The 14,071-nt window shown below is 37.9% G+C and overlaps 2 protein-coding genes across 2 annotated transcripts; both read right to left on the minus strand.

Moving 5' to 3' along the window:
* Nucleotides 1-5,515: 5,515 nt before the first annotated feature.
* On the minus strand, nucleotides 5,516-7,577 carry LOC6038900 (60S ribosomal protein L34). Its single transcript, XM_001848547.2, has 3 exons — nucleotides 7,448-7,577; nucleotides 7,026-7,103; nucleotides 5,516-5,964 (listed from the first exon to the last, which is right to left on the minus strand). The coding sequence occupies exons 2-3, from the start codon at nucleotides 7,088-7,090 to the stop codon at nucleotides 5,625-5,627; spliced, it is 405 nt and encodes a 134-aa protein (XP_001848599.2). The 5' UTR covers nucleotides 7,091-7,103; nucleotides 7,448-7,577; the 3' UTR covers nucleotides 5,516-5,624.
* Nucleotides 7,578-12,830: 5,253 nt separating this feature from the next.
* Nucleotides 12,831-13,984, minus strand: LOC6038899 (vesicle transport through interaction with t-SNAREs homolog 1A). The gene is made up of 2 exons (XM_001848546.2): nucleotides 13,800-13,984; nucleotides 12,831-13,727 (listed from the first exon to the last, which is right to left on the minus strand). Exons 1-2 carry the CDS (start codon nucleotides 13,888-13,890, stop codon nucleotides 13,156-13,158), a joined length of 663 nt encoding a protein of 220 aa, XP_001848598.1. The 5' UTR covers nucleotides 13,891-13,984; the 3' UTR covers nucleotides 12,831-13,155.
* Between the last annotated feature and the right edge of the window lie 87 nt (nucleotides 13,985-14,071).

Below are 14,071 nucleotides of genomic sequence, written 5' to 3' on the forward strand. Positions count from 1 at the left end.
ACAGTTTCCCGAAGACCGCACAGCTGAACTCTTCAACCCGCCGAACCAGAGCAGATCCCGATCCCCATTTGCCAGCTGCTGCGAAAGCGCCAGACAAAGATTGCCAACTGAAAGCCCGTCGCGGTCGCCTGGACAGCGACCTTCCTGGGTTCCAGGAAAACCAGGACAACAGATTTGCTGCTGAAGATCCACGAAACCAGATCGACCTATCATCGAAGAATCAGCCACGCAGCCAGCCGCCCAACGAAGCATCGCAGCAAGCTGCACATCGCGAACCACGAGCAACCATGCAAACCTCCTGCGACCTGCCAGAAGCGGAAGCCACTGTGAACGAACCACATCTCAAAAAGAAGCCCACACAAAACCAACTCAAGGTACACACATCCGAGACCTTCACGCCGACGGAAAAGAACACCCAGTCTGAACGTAGAAGTCCCAAATCCAGATACATCCACTCCGAGCACCAAAAATCACCGAAAAAACGCCTCCAAAAGATCAAGGCGCTCGAAAGTCGGCCGCAACTGAATCGATCACCCGGTTTGCCGCTGAGGTGGCAACTGATTCTCGCAGTTTACAGGACCTGCCTGAAGGAGTGGATCACGAACAACCTGCCTAACACGGACAATCCAGCGCGAATACCTCGAAGTGACAACCGATACTCCAGTCACGGACGAGGAGAGCAGTCCCGCAATCCGATCGTCAACCTAGACGGCGAACGAACTCCAACGGATGAAGCCGAACCAACCCACAGGAAGTGTTCCGTAGGCAAGCGTAGACAGACCGGCCAGCAGCGTTCCTCGAATAAGCAGTACCAGCGCCAAACGACGACCCCGCAATCGAGGATGACCACGGAGAACCTGAGTCTTCTGTTGAGCGGACTCAACGGGGGGAGCATGTTCGGTCTTACGACGAAGAATTGCCCCTCCCGCGCAACCAAAGATCACGCCGCCCTTGCTCAACAACGGCGCAACCGTTTGACAGCAGAAAATGAAGGAAAACAACGCGTTCGACGAGCGACGCTCAGCAAGAAGTTTCTCGACCACCAAACGAGACGGTCGTGTGCGATCCCAGCAGCAGTAGAGTAGAAACACAAGAATAAACAGAAGAGAGAAAAGTTTAACTCCGCCGGTGTTCTTCTTTCTGTGGAACTTTCCCTCCCCAATACAGTCCGTTGAATAGGATTGGCCAGCCGCGGCCATATCCTCCCCACACCCCGAACAATAGTTTTAAATCACTTGTCTGGCTATATTGCAATAATTGTTACCATGCCTTTTTTCTAAATATTTCTGTCTATGTTTCAAATATTTAGCGGAAAATTTTGATTTTAAATTATCAAGTTCTTCAATTTTGTCTTCGTCCTCTTCCTCCAGGGATTTAATAGTTATTTCATAACACTTATTCCTATAATATTTTGCTTTTATGACATCTTCGTCTTCTTCATCTGTTGTTTCTTCTTCAGCCATCTCTCTTTGTTTTGTCGTCAACTCGTCGTCCGCGTCCAAATATGCATGAAGACGTTTCCTGGTTTTGCGAGTGTGCTTAGAAAGCACGGTCTCGAATCCATCGTTGTCTTCTTCGTCAATTTGACTTGTTTGCTTTGGATGTTGGTCTGATTTACTGTTGTTGCTTTTACTGCTGCTGCTGCTACTTGGCTCAGGTTCAATCGGTGGTGTACTGCTTTTTTGGTTCACCTTTTTAGTTGAATCCGCACATTTTTTGTTCTTTACATTGAGTTTGCAAAGCGATTTTTTGCCTATAATCGTCACTGTTGCAGAAGCATTGTTTACAGTGATTGATTTCGGCGCTGGCTGTTTCAGCAACATCCGCAGGGTCCGAACTCCATTTGGGATTCCTGGGAAGAAGTTAATCCAGCGGTCGTTGGTGATGGTCAAAGTTTTGCCTTTTTTTAGTCATCACTTTTACTACGTCGTCATTGCTTATGCCTAGAGGTAGGTCAAGCACACGTACTTCCGTAGCGTTGTTGTCCAGGTAAATCGGGATTTTGCAACCCTGATATACCAGAGGTTTGTCGATGATGGACGAGGCCATGCTGAGTCGGCGAACTGCAACACGGCTATTCTTCTTCTATTGCATAATTGCAATGCTCGCAAGTTTTCTTGGTTTACTTGAAGGTCTGCGAGGAATTTTTTACAAGCTTCGGGCCTGGTTGGGTTTGGAGTTGACAAAAAACCAGAACAACACTGTTTTTGTCTACGGTGCACATTTTAAAAAAGCGGCGACGCGCACACAAACTGCGGACTGGCGTTGATAATGCGACTTGTAAGGTAACAACAGTTACTTTGCAACTGTTGAACTCCTTTGAAAACATTTTAAATTTTCATGTCCCACGAAAAGTTTTTTTATGCAAAAACAAGAGTTTAAAAAATTAATTTACGAACCACGGTTTTAACATTTTAATGAAAAAGTATTTAGAAATGCCATCAAAAATGCATTATGCACCTGTCCACTTGTTTTGCAATCATTAGTTTCCAAAACACCTAAGTATTGACGAAAATTTATTTTTTCGCAAAAAAATTGCGCTGCTGTACATTGAAATTTTATAAAAATTCTAAATATTTTTAATCCAGCACAAACATGCTAAATATGATTATCAATGCAGAAAATGCACTTTCGATTGTTTTCTGTTGATTTGACTTTTAACATTACAAAATTTTTGAAATTTTTTGAAGAAATATTTGTGTGAACCAATTTTGAAGGAGGCGACATTTACTTTGAAAAATATTTGCAACGGCCTTAATGTTTATTTTTTTTTGTTATTTTAATGTTCTCAAAATTTCTATTTCTTTCAATTGTTTTTTGAATGATTAAAACTATTGAATTTTTAAAGATTTGAAATTGTGAAAAAGTCTATCTTTAAATTTTTAAAAGAAAATTTTTAGAATTAAAGATTTTTTTGGTTTAATTTTTTTTGAACTGTTTAAATTTTCTGAATTTTATAATTTCGTGTTTCCTTTTAGAATTATTTCTTAAATTTTAGCATTTCAATGTCTTGAAAATTGTAGCTTTCTTTGGTCATTTTTTACTGATTTTCTTTCTTGTTGAATTTTGATTTTTTTAGATTTTCTGATTTTTTCATATTTTTTATTTTGGCTAAATTTTGTAATGTTTTAAAAGATTTATGATTTCTTCGGATCTTTAATTTCTGGAGCAACATATGAAAAGAGCGCATAAGCTTTTTGACAGCTGCAACTATTTTGCAATTCCCGAGACACCAAGTAACTATTTAACCAACCTTGATGTGTTGAGAGGTATCAGAGGAAGCCAGCTATTGTTTTACACTTCGAGTATTAGGTTTTACGCCGACTCGATTTGGAGGTTAGAAATTTGACAGCTTGGCTGCACTGTTTACATTTTTTGCACGTGTGTCTCAGTAAAAATGTGTGTGCGTGTGCGCTCGTGACATCACGCTGTAAAACCTAATTAGGTTTTACACCGGGACGTCATTTGACAGCTCGTGTGCACTGTTTACATAAGGGCTTTTGTTAATTTGATTTGGTTAACCGCGGTGGATTTTCTTGAAATAATTCGAACTGTCAAAAATCCACCAAAGCATCTACCGGTGGATACTTTTCTACCAAAGGTTTTTGTGCGATCAATGTGGTAGATGCTTTGGTGGATTTTTGACAGTTCGAATTATTTCAAGAAAATCCACCGTGGTTAACCAAATCAAATTAACAAAAGCCCTATGGTCTTCGTAGAGTCGGCGTAAAACCTAATTAGGTTTTGCAGCGTGACGTCACGAGCGCACACGCACACACATTTTTACGGAGACACACGTGCAAAAAATGTAAACAGTGCAGCCAAGCTGTCAAATTTCTAACCTCAAAACCGAGTCGGCGTAAAACCTAATTGTGCAACAGTTTCCCGAAGCTTGAGAAAACGCAAAATAGTTCAAACTGTCAAAATGCTTATCTGCCCTTTTCTCGTGTTGCTCCAGATTTGTTTATTTTTTGTTTTTGAATGTTGAAATGTTTTCGGCTGTTTTGTAAATTTTTATTTTCTTTTTTTATTTTTTTTTTTGTTTGTTTTTATTGCATTTTAGAAGATTTTACGTTTTTTATAATTTATTTTTCAAAACAACCAATGCGCCTTGGGTTTTCTTTGCACATAGAACCTTTTGAAAACGTAAGCGAGAATACTTGTTATATTTTCATTTAAAAATTGGGAAAACAAATTTTAAATAAAAAAAAATTATAAAATAAGTTTAAAAATCAAATTTAAAGTATATTTCGATTTTTTTACTCAAAATAAAATTTACAATGACTTTAATATTAACAATTTGTTTAATTTTTGTTTTCTTTAATTATTCGATTTTTTTTAGGTTCTGTTTTTTTTTGTGATGTTTTCTAATAAAATTATTTCAGAATTTTTGCAACTTTTTGAAGTTATTTTTTTTTTAATTCACTGTGAAACAAATCAAATTTTCATGGTATTTCAATTAATAGCGTCAAAAGCACGAGCAGATGAACAGCTCAAAGCACTTTTAAGATTGATAATTAGTAATTTGCTTAGTAATTTAAAATTTATCTAAGACAGGGCTTCCAGATAAACTTGAATCGAATCGACGCCAACATTTCAAAAAGCCTCATGTACAAACCATGCGTTTTGAGAAAAAACGCATTAGAATGTTGAGCATCCATTTTAAATTCCATTTCAATTCAATTTAATATAAAAGCAAAATAAGATGTTCTAATGATAACAAACGATGGAAAACATTATTTCCGTAATTTTATTTGAGAAAAACAAACATAACTTCATTTGAAATCACCAACGTCTATATCACCCTGCTGTCATTGAGGGGAGCGGTTTGTTATGATTCGTTTTTCTTCGCCGAATGTACATGGCGCTTTGTTCATGTTGCTTTTTTTTCGTCACGAGGTTCATGTAGTCTTTTGTTTGACAGATTGACAGGGCTATATAAACAGGGACTGCTGATGGCAGAGATTTTGTTTATGTTACTTTATTTAAAATCATGATTAAACAGACTTTACTGAAGTAACTTTTGCTCATTTTTGGTGGAAACGAAACGAAAAACGAAACTATTGGCACTACGCCCCCCGGGGCATGGCCTTACTCTAACGTGGGATTTCTGCTCCAGCGCCTCTGACGAGACAGGAGAAACCGGGACCGACGTTTTACTTCACCATCCAATAGAAGCTCAGTGGATAAGGCGGGAATCGAACCCGCGTCTCATAGCATCATCGGGATCGGCAGCCGAAGCCGCTACCCCTGCGCCACGAGACCCACTCACATTTTTGGTGGAGAGGTAGCTTATTAGGAGTACTTTCAGAATATGCAATAACCCAGAAAGTGTCAAAATGTACCTTTTGAAATGTTACCGTCGAAATTTGCTACCGTGACAGATACCTACTCCATGCAGTGCACATTTCTTTTGCTTCGGTATTTGCGGAGACACCCTTAGAGCTCAATCTGCGATGTCAATCCAGCTTTTGATCCCTGCAGGATTTCGGACAATCGAAAACAGCGCGCCGACTTACCATCGATAGATCCAGCTTTTAAACTTCCAGTTTATTGATTTTGTTTTGTAGCAGTTTGGAGTGTTCTTATAAATTAAACATCAGCTTCCCCCAATCCCGGCGCGTTTACTTGCTCTTGGCGGCGGCGGCCTCGGCCTTGGCCGGCGCTTTCGGGATCTTCGGCGGCTTGCTGACGGGCTTGCCGAGCTGCTGGGCCTTCAGCACCTTGACGACCTTCTGCTCGTCGATCAGGAAGGCGCGGATGATGCGCTCGCGCAGACAGCGGTGGCACAGGACACCGCCGAAGGTGCGCGTCACCGTCTTGAGGCGGCGGCACATGCGCGGACGCTCGCTCGGGCGGGACGGCTTAATGCCGCTCAGCTTCTCCTTGCACTGGCCACATTTCGGCACGGTGCGCTGCTTCTTCACGTACAGGTAGACCAGCCGGCCGCCGGGCGTGCGGACACTGGAAGGGGGCAGAAAAGAGAGCGAATTACAATCTGAATGTTTGAAGTGATTCTCTACTTGAGGTTTGGAGATTCAAAGCAAGTGTGACACTCGATGGAAGTATCGAATCTTTACGGAGTTTCAAACGAAAGAATCAATAGGCAAAAGAGTGTCCTGATTTGCTCTAGCACAATTTGTAGCACTGTAAACCGGGGGATTCGTTGAACAATGGTAGCAAAAATTGTGCAGCTTCAAGAAGTTAACAAGTGGTTTTTTAAAGAGAATTCGGCTGTAACACTCGATGGAAGTATCGAATCTTCACGGTTCAACGAAGAATCAATAGGCAAAAGAGTGCTCTTGGCGAGTTGTTCTAGCGCAATTTGTAGCATTGTAAAACTAGCGAGAATCGTTGAACAATGGTAGCAAAAATTGCGCGTAAAATAGATTTGAAGATTAATCGTAGGCAAGTCACAGATTTTGTTCTTCTATTTTTTTAGAGAATAGTTCTCATCATCTACATATCTGGAGTTTTTTTTAAGATTTAATAAACCAAATTTCCAGTTTTTGCTTTTTGGGTGTTTTTGAAACCGCCTTGAGTCAGAGGTATTAAAAACACCCAAAAAGCAAAAGCTTAAAATTTTGTTTATTGGACCATTTAAAAAAAACTCCAGATATTAAGCTCTCATCCGGCTAGCTTTCAAGAAATTTTACTTCTTGGCAAATAGTTCTTGCCAAGCCACTATTTTAATGAAACTAAAATAGTGGCTTGTTTACTTTGAACTTTCAAATCGAAGGTTTCTCTCGCTTTTCATAAAGCTCAGTAAAACATCTATAATTTTCAAGATAACTCAACCAGCAACTGGCAAATTCTGCTTCACAGTGGTCGTGTAATATCCGATGGAAGTGCTGGCACCCGATGGCCACTGTGTGTGGCCCAGGTCCAACAGGCAAAGGGATATCACTGGCGGGTTTTCTCTTGCACAAATAGTAGCATCACAAAGTCACTTTTGCGAACTTTCCAATGGTAGCAAACATTGTGCGTAATTCGTGGAAATGTTCCGGAACCAGTAAGATACTCACACACGTCGCTTGTTGGACTTGGTGTTGTACGACAGACGTCGTCGCAGGGTCAATCGCTGGACCATCTTGGTGAATTAGCTAAAACGAAAAGTTAAAGTCACTAACTATTTTAAGCAATCATTCCTGCTGATGAAATTTCGCGCAATCGCATCGCTGGGCCCCGCGGGAAACCTAAACCGATTCCCACCCTCCAAACCGGAAACACAAACATCAATGATCAAAACATTGTTGACCGCGGTCGGAACGCGAGGTTAGGCGGAACGTCAACAAAATCTTTCTCCCGCTTAAAAACCACCAATTTCACAAATCAACGACTAAATTCCTTCCGGAACCGATTCCCCGGGGCGCCAGCGATACATTTGCGAGATATTCCGCCACTTTCAGGCATAAAAACACCGGTTTTAACGCGAAATTTTGCGCACCTTTGACAAAATGTGTCTACTTTATCGAAACTAAAGTGACGGAAAGAACTTCTTGTTTTTCTTCGCTGTGTTCTTCTTCTTTTTTGCCCGGAAACACAAACTGTCAAAATGGTTTTGGCGTCGCCTGGTGGTCAAACCGAAAAGCTCCCGTCGAAAAACTGCCCGCATGTAGGCAACCCGGCACTGCATGACGGTATCTTTTGAAGAGGTTTCTTTGATTATTTTGCTGTGCAGTGCAGGTTATCTACATGCTGGCTTTTTCAGCTGCAACTCTCCAAGTTTGACTGGATGTTACCCATGTGGTGTATTTGAATGAGTTATGTGAGATGTACAGAAAAATAACCCTTGAAATATCTGTATGTAAAGGGAATACATACTTTTTATTATTTCGACGGTAACATTTCAAAAGGCATCATGTACATTTTGACACTTTCTGGGTTATTGTATATTCTGAAAGTACTTCTAATAAGCTACCTCTCCACCAAAAATGAGCAAAAGTTACTTCAGTAAAGTCTGTTTAATCATGATTTTAAATAAAGCAACATAAACAAAGTCTCTGCCATCAGCAGTCCCTGTTTATATAGCCCTGTCAACCTGTCAAACAAAAGGCTACATAAACCTCATGACGAAAAAAAAGCAACATGAAAAAAGCGCCATGTACATTCGGCGAAGAAAAACGAATCATAACAAAGCGCCCCCCTCAGTGACAGCAGGGTGATATCGACGTTGGTGATTTTAAAAGAAGTTATGTTTGTTTTTCTTCAAAAAAAAAAACGACGTAAATAATGTTTTATTGAATATGGATGATCAAGTATCAATAAAAGCAACGTTTTTCATCGTTTGTTATCATTAGAACATCTTATTTTGCTTTTATATAAAAATGGTAATTGAAAATGGATGCTCAACATTCAAATGCGTTTTTCTCAAAACGCATGGTTTGTACATGATGCTGTTTGAAATGTTGGCATCGATTTTTTTTGAAAAGTTGTTTTGACATTGAATAACGGCTAAATCGACGGTAACATTTCAAAAGGCATCATGTACATTTTGACACTTTCTGGGTTATTGTATATTCTGAAAGTACTTCTAATAAGCTACCTCTCCATCAAAAATGAGCAAAAGTTACTTCAGTAAAGTCTGTTTAATAATAATTTTAAATAAAGTAACATAAACAAAATCTCTGCCATCAGCAGTACCTGTTTATATAGCCCTGTCAACCTGTCAAACAAAAGGCTACATAAACCTCGTGACGAAAAAAAAAAGCAACATGAAAAAAGCGCCATGTACATTCGGCGAAGAAAAACGAATCATAACAAAGCGCCCCCCTCAGTGACAGCAGGGTGATATCGACGTTGTTGATTTCAAAAGAAGTTATGTTTGTTTTTCTCAAATAAAATTACGGAAATAATGTTTTATTGATTTTGGATGATCAAGTATCAACAAAAGCAAAGTTTTTCATCGTTCGTTATCATTAGAACACCTTATTTTGCTCTTATATAAAAATGGTAATTGAAAATGGATGCTCAACATTCAAATGCGTTTTTCTCAAAACGCATGGTTTGTACATGATGCTTTTTGAAATGTTGGCATCGAAATCGAAGTTCTGGGGTGACATTCCGAAAAAAAAACAGGGCCTCAACCCGCAAATGACATGTAAAATTTCATTCGCTGATTTATATCTTCTTTCGAAAACCGCAATGGCACAATTTTTGTACCATTCCATTAGAAATTTAATCAAAAATTCAATACACTCAACCCCCGGTGGTCGGTCACTTTTTCGTTTGACACTTTTTTAGTTTGTACCCCGTTGGTTGGTCAAAGTCAAACTAAAAAGTGACGAACTGTCACTTTTTACACGGCGCTCACGCACACTATCAAAACACACGTTTAGTAGTGTGTGTGAACTCCGTGTAAAAGGGGTGTCAAACTAAAACGCGACCCCGTTCGTTTGACAACAGTTGGTGTCAAACCATCGGGGTTTGAGTGTAACTAAATTTTTCAAATGTTATAAAACCAATATTTACGAATTCAAAATGCAAAAAAAAACCAGATAAGAAGATTGAGAAATTTTAAAATTTAATAAAAATAACAAATTCATTACTAAAAAACTAAAATGAATTCATGAAAAATTAAAAAATCAAATGCAAAAATAATAATTTTTGAAATTCTGATTCCAAATCAACACATTTCAATAATTTTAATTTACTCAATTGTCAAAAAAAATTCAAGCGTTTAAAAAATTCAAAAAACTAACATTAAAAAAATTTAATTAATAAATTGAATTTTTAAATATTAAAACACATGCAGTCTCATTCGAATGAGCGAATCCAAATTCGCTAATTAGAACGACTGACAGCTGTCAAAAGCTTGAAACCACGTGTTCGGGAATTGTCGAACAATAGAGTTATCTAAGCCCGATCTCACGCACACTAGCTTACCATTTGTTTTTGCTGGCGACTGTAGCATAGAGATTTGATCATAGTAAGCCGTTGTTACATGATCATTGTTACCCAAACTAATTACCAGTTAAGTTGACATTCTGAAAATGTTACATTGGCGACGAGGATGAAGAAAATGAAAATTCGTTGAAGCACTTGAAAATTTAAAGTCAAATACAAATGAATATTCGTAGAAAAGAACTCCCAAAAGTTTTAAAACAGAAATAATACTTGAATGAAATATTTCTGAAAACAATTTCCGGCATTTTGGTGAAAAAAAAAAACGGAAAATGAAGCCAATTTTGTCAAAAATAATGTTATCCATGTTGTGATTAATGATTAATCTTTATTTTAGCAAGTTGCACAATAAGTGGTTGGATCAAGATCAAGTTTAAAAACACCTTCATATCGATTTGAATAATTTGGAATTTGATAAAAAAAATTGAAAACCTAAAACTGTAAGTAAGGTGAAAAACAATATGCTGGTATATTGATCGATTGTTTAAATTGGTAAACTGTATTGGGAAGAAACCAATTGTTTAAAAAAAGTTTGCTGCCTTTGTGATAATTTAAATGATACATTCAAGGAACCATTCTATATTTGTTGAGATTTTCCTGTGAAAATTAAAAGATAATAAAATTGGTAGAGTGCAAATGAATGTCTGCAAACAGAGTAAACAAAGACAGTTTTACCAGGATAAAACATAATCTAATACAAGAGGTAATTGGAAATAGTTTTGATTAAACGGTAAGACTCCGGTCTACCGGGGTTGAAACGTATAGCTCGTTTGACCTTAACTGTCGAGACTCCGGTCTGACAAGTAAATCGGTAAGACTCCGGTCTACCGGGACTGGAACGATCCGTCGTTCAGTCTATTTTGTTGAGGCTCCGGCCTGACAAAGAAATCGGCAGGGCTCCGGTCTGTCGGGATTGAAACGAATCCGTTCGTTTGATCTATTTTGTTAAGATTCCGATCTGACAAAGATAGCGGTAGGACTCCAGTCTACCGGGATTGGAGCGATCCGTTCGTTCAATCTAATTTGTCGAGACTCCGGTCTGACAAAGAAAATCGGTGGAACTCCATGTTCATCGTGTCAGATCGATCCGTCGATTGGTGTAGTTGGAATGATCAATTCGCTCAACAGACATCGAAGGAACTCGATTTGTTAATAAATTGATTGGTAAATTAATTTGATGAAGTTTCAGTATATGAGATAGATTTGAAATCGAATAAATCGAATCTTTTCTTTTGTTATTTTTTTTTCGGACGTCTAAACTATAACTTCATATTGGTCTAGATACATTTCTTTAATTTTAGAAGGAAAGAAGAAAGATTATCTAAAAGGATTCCAAAATCAAAAAGAAAATAACATATGCGATTAAAAATTGATAGTCAACAATTAACAACCATGAAATCAGTTTTGGGATGAATATGAATCTTAAACAAAAGTATGTACTAAAGCAATTCAAATTCATTTCAAACAAGGAAGAGATGTAGCATAGAGATTTGATCATAGTAAGCCGTTGTTACATGATCATTGTTACCCAAACTAATTACCAGTTAAGTTGACATTCTGGAAATGTTACAGCGACCACAAATTTTAACCTAAAAATCCATCGTGTACGTACATGCAATACATGCGCACGTAGATAGCTCTATGGTGTAGAAAAGTCAACATCAGTTTGACAACTGGCTTGAGTGCTTTTTAATTCAAATACGTTCGAATTAGTGAGCATTCGAATTAGCGGACATTCGAAGTAGCGAAATTCGAATTAATGAATTCGCTCTGTACTTAAATTCAAATATTCAAATATTTTTTTTTTAATTCTAAAATTCTAAAATTCTAGAATTCTAAAATTCTAAAATTCTAAAATTCTAAAATTCTGAAATTCTAAAATTCTAAAATTCTAAAATTCTAAAATTCTAAAATTCTAAAATTCTAAAATTCTAAAATTCTAAAATTCTAAAATTCTAAAATTCTAAAATTTTAAAATTTTAAAATTTCAAAATTCTAAAATTTTAAAATTCTAAAATTCTAAAATTATAAAATTCTAAAACTCTAGCAAAACATTGAAATAGGGCCGAAGCCGAAGTATAAACAAAGAGCCTGCTCGTTCCGAATGTAAACATCAACTGACGTGAGCAGGATAGACACTTCGGCTTCGGTCCTTTTACATTATTTTGCTTGAATTCTAAAATTCTAAAAGTAAAAAAAAATAAAATTTTAAAATTCTAAACAATCAAAATTTGAAAATTCTAAAATTCCAGTATTTTAGATTTGTATGTGCCATTTTTGCCTCCATATTTGATTACTGAAAATTAGATAACTTTGGAGCATTAATGGAGTCATGTTTTAGGTTAGGAACATAAACATTTCTAGATTTGTGTTTTCTGAGTGCATTAATATACTTGAGTGGTTACTTGGGTTTGGCTAAGACTTTGAGTCTCTTCTTTATGTTTTGTTATTATTTTTTTTTTTAAATTTCGGTATTTAAATCCTTTTTTGTTTTAGATTTTGATATTTAAATTGTTTTTTCTTTTGCTTTTTTGAATATTTAATGTTTATATTTTACTTGTTTGAATGTTCTGAATTTTAAACTTTTTGAATTTTTGATACTGATTTTTATTTTTCATATTTTTAATTTCAAAATTTTTGTGTTTAATTTATTTTTGTTTGCTTGTCTTATTTTTAACCTATTTATTTTGTGAGTTTTAGTTATTTTGTGGTTTTAGGTATATTTATTATTATTTTTTTAATTTTATGAATACGTATTTATTTATTTGAATAAAACAAATTTATAATTTTGATGTTAGAAATCTGTGAAAGGTCGTGCTGGACTTGAAGTCTTTTAGTTTATCGGCCAATACGCACCTTCCAAGATAAACAAAATTATTAAAAAATGCTAGATAATCATTTCTACGATATTATGCTAATCGTTAAGATTTATTTGGGGGAATGTTTCACTTTATTGATATCGATCATTCTTACATGAATAAGTATATAATTATCTAAATTTTCGTTCCAACAATGCACAACATATAATATACATCCTTCACTAAAACATGTTTTAGTTTGTTAAGTATTTAATTGTTAAATTAGTTACGTTTCGTAAAAAATAAAAGCAGGAAATTATTACGTTTGTCGCGCTGTTTTTACACGACAATGAATGACTAAAACGAAAATTCCTTAACAAACAGAAGCTTGTTACTACACTCAAGTACTAACTAAAATCACACAACAGAAAACTCTCTCTCCCCGCGGGCCCTCTTAATCCGACACCGAGAAGTAAATACTCAAAAACAGCACCAAAAACAACGCAACCGCGACCGAAATCAGCACGATTTTTTCCCGTAGCGCGTGCATCATCATCGAATTGAGCAGCCGCGACGACCGTCCCAGCTCGGCGTCCGTTTCCCGCAGCCGTCCGCGCGCCCTCTGGATCGTTTCGCGCTGGTCGCTCAAGTCCTGCAGCACCTGCGTCCCAATCTGTTCCGTCTCGAGCACGACTCGGTAGCTGTCCTTGAGGTGATTGCCGGTCCGCTCGAGCCGTTCACTGTTGTCGAGCAGGCGCCGCTTCTGGTCCTCCTGGATGCCGATTTCGTCAAACTCGTCCGATTCGGCCGCGCTGTAACCTGCGGTTCCTTTGGGCCGGGTCGCTTTGGCGTTGGTGAACTCTTGCTGGAGGCGCTTCCACTCGGCTTGGTAGCAGTTGAGGCGGCTCGTGTAACCGGACCGGTTGGCGGCCGGAACGTCGCGTATTTCTAGGCCGATCTGTTCCAGCAGTTCCTGGGACTCTTCCAGCTGGCGATCGATATCCGATATTAGTTTGGTGCGTTCGCCTGGGAGGGAAAATAAACAAAGGTAACTTGTGAGCTAACATATTTTTCGGGGTTTCTCGAGCTGGGACGAACCTGCTGGGGACACTCCGAGGCGGCCGATTTGGGCGGTGATTTCCGCCGTTAGAACGGCGTACTGCTGCTCGTAATCCTGGATTAAATCCATGATTTTTTAGGGGAAAGCTTGAGTCACTGGAAAATTTTTGCGATTGATTTCACTTTGGTTTCGATTTGTTATCATTTTTTGCACCGAAGATGACAGTTCTCAATGCTGCTGGGCTGAAATTGATGCTCGAAAGAGTGAAGTACCAGATTGGATCTGATGGAAAGAGTTCCTGGCAACCATG

The sequence above is a fragment of the Culex quinquefasciatus genome, chromosome 2 (assembly GCF_015732765.1).
Source record: "Culex quinquefasciatus strain JHB chromosome 2, VPISU_Cqui_1.0_pri_paternal, whole genome shotgun sequence".
Taxonomy (NCBI): Eukaryota; Metazoa; Arthropoda; class Insecta; order Diptera; family Culicidae; genus Culex; species Culex quinquefasciatus.

Excerpts from the sequence above, each read along its gene's own strand:
- LOC6038899 (XM_001848546.2), bottom strand. The coding sequence starts at position 13,890 with ATGGATTTAATCCAGGATTACGAGCAGCAGTACGCCGTTCTAACGGCG. Across the intron at positions 13,728-13,799 it reads CCTCGGAGTGTCCCCAGCAG|GCGAACGCACCAAACTAATA; the intron begins GTTCGTCCCAGC and ends TTTCCCTCCCAG.
- LOC6038900 (XM_001848547.2), bottom strand. The coding sequence starts at position 7,090 with ATGGTCCAGCGATTGACCCTGCGACGACGTCTGTCGTACAACACCAAG. Across the intron at positions 5,965-7,025 it reads AAGTCCAACAAGCGACGTGT|TGTCCGCACGCCCGGCGGCC; the intron begins GTGAGTATCTTA and ends GCCCCCTTCCAG.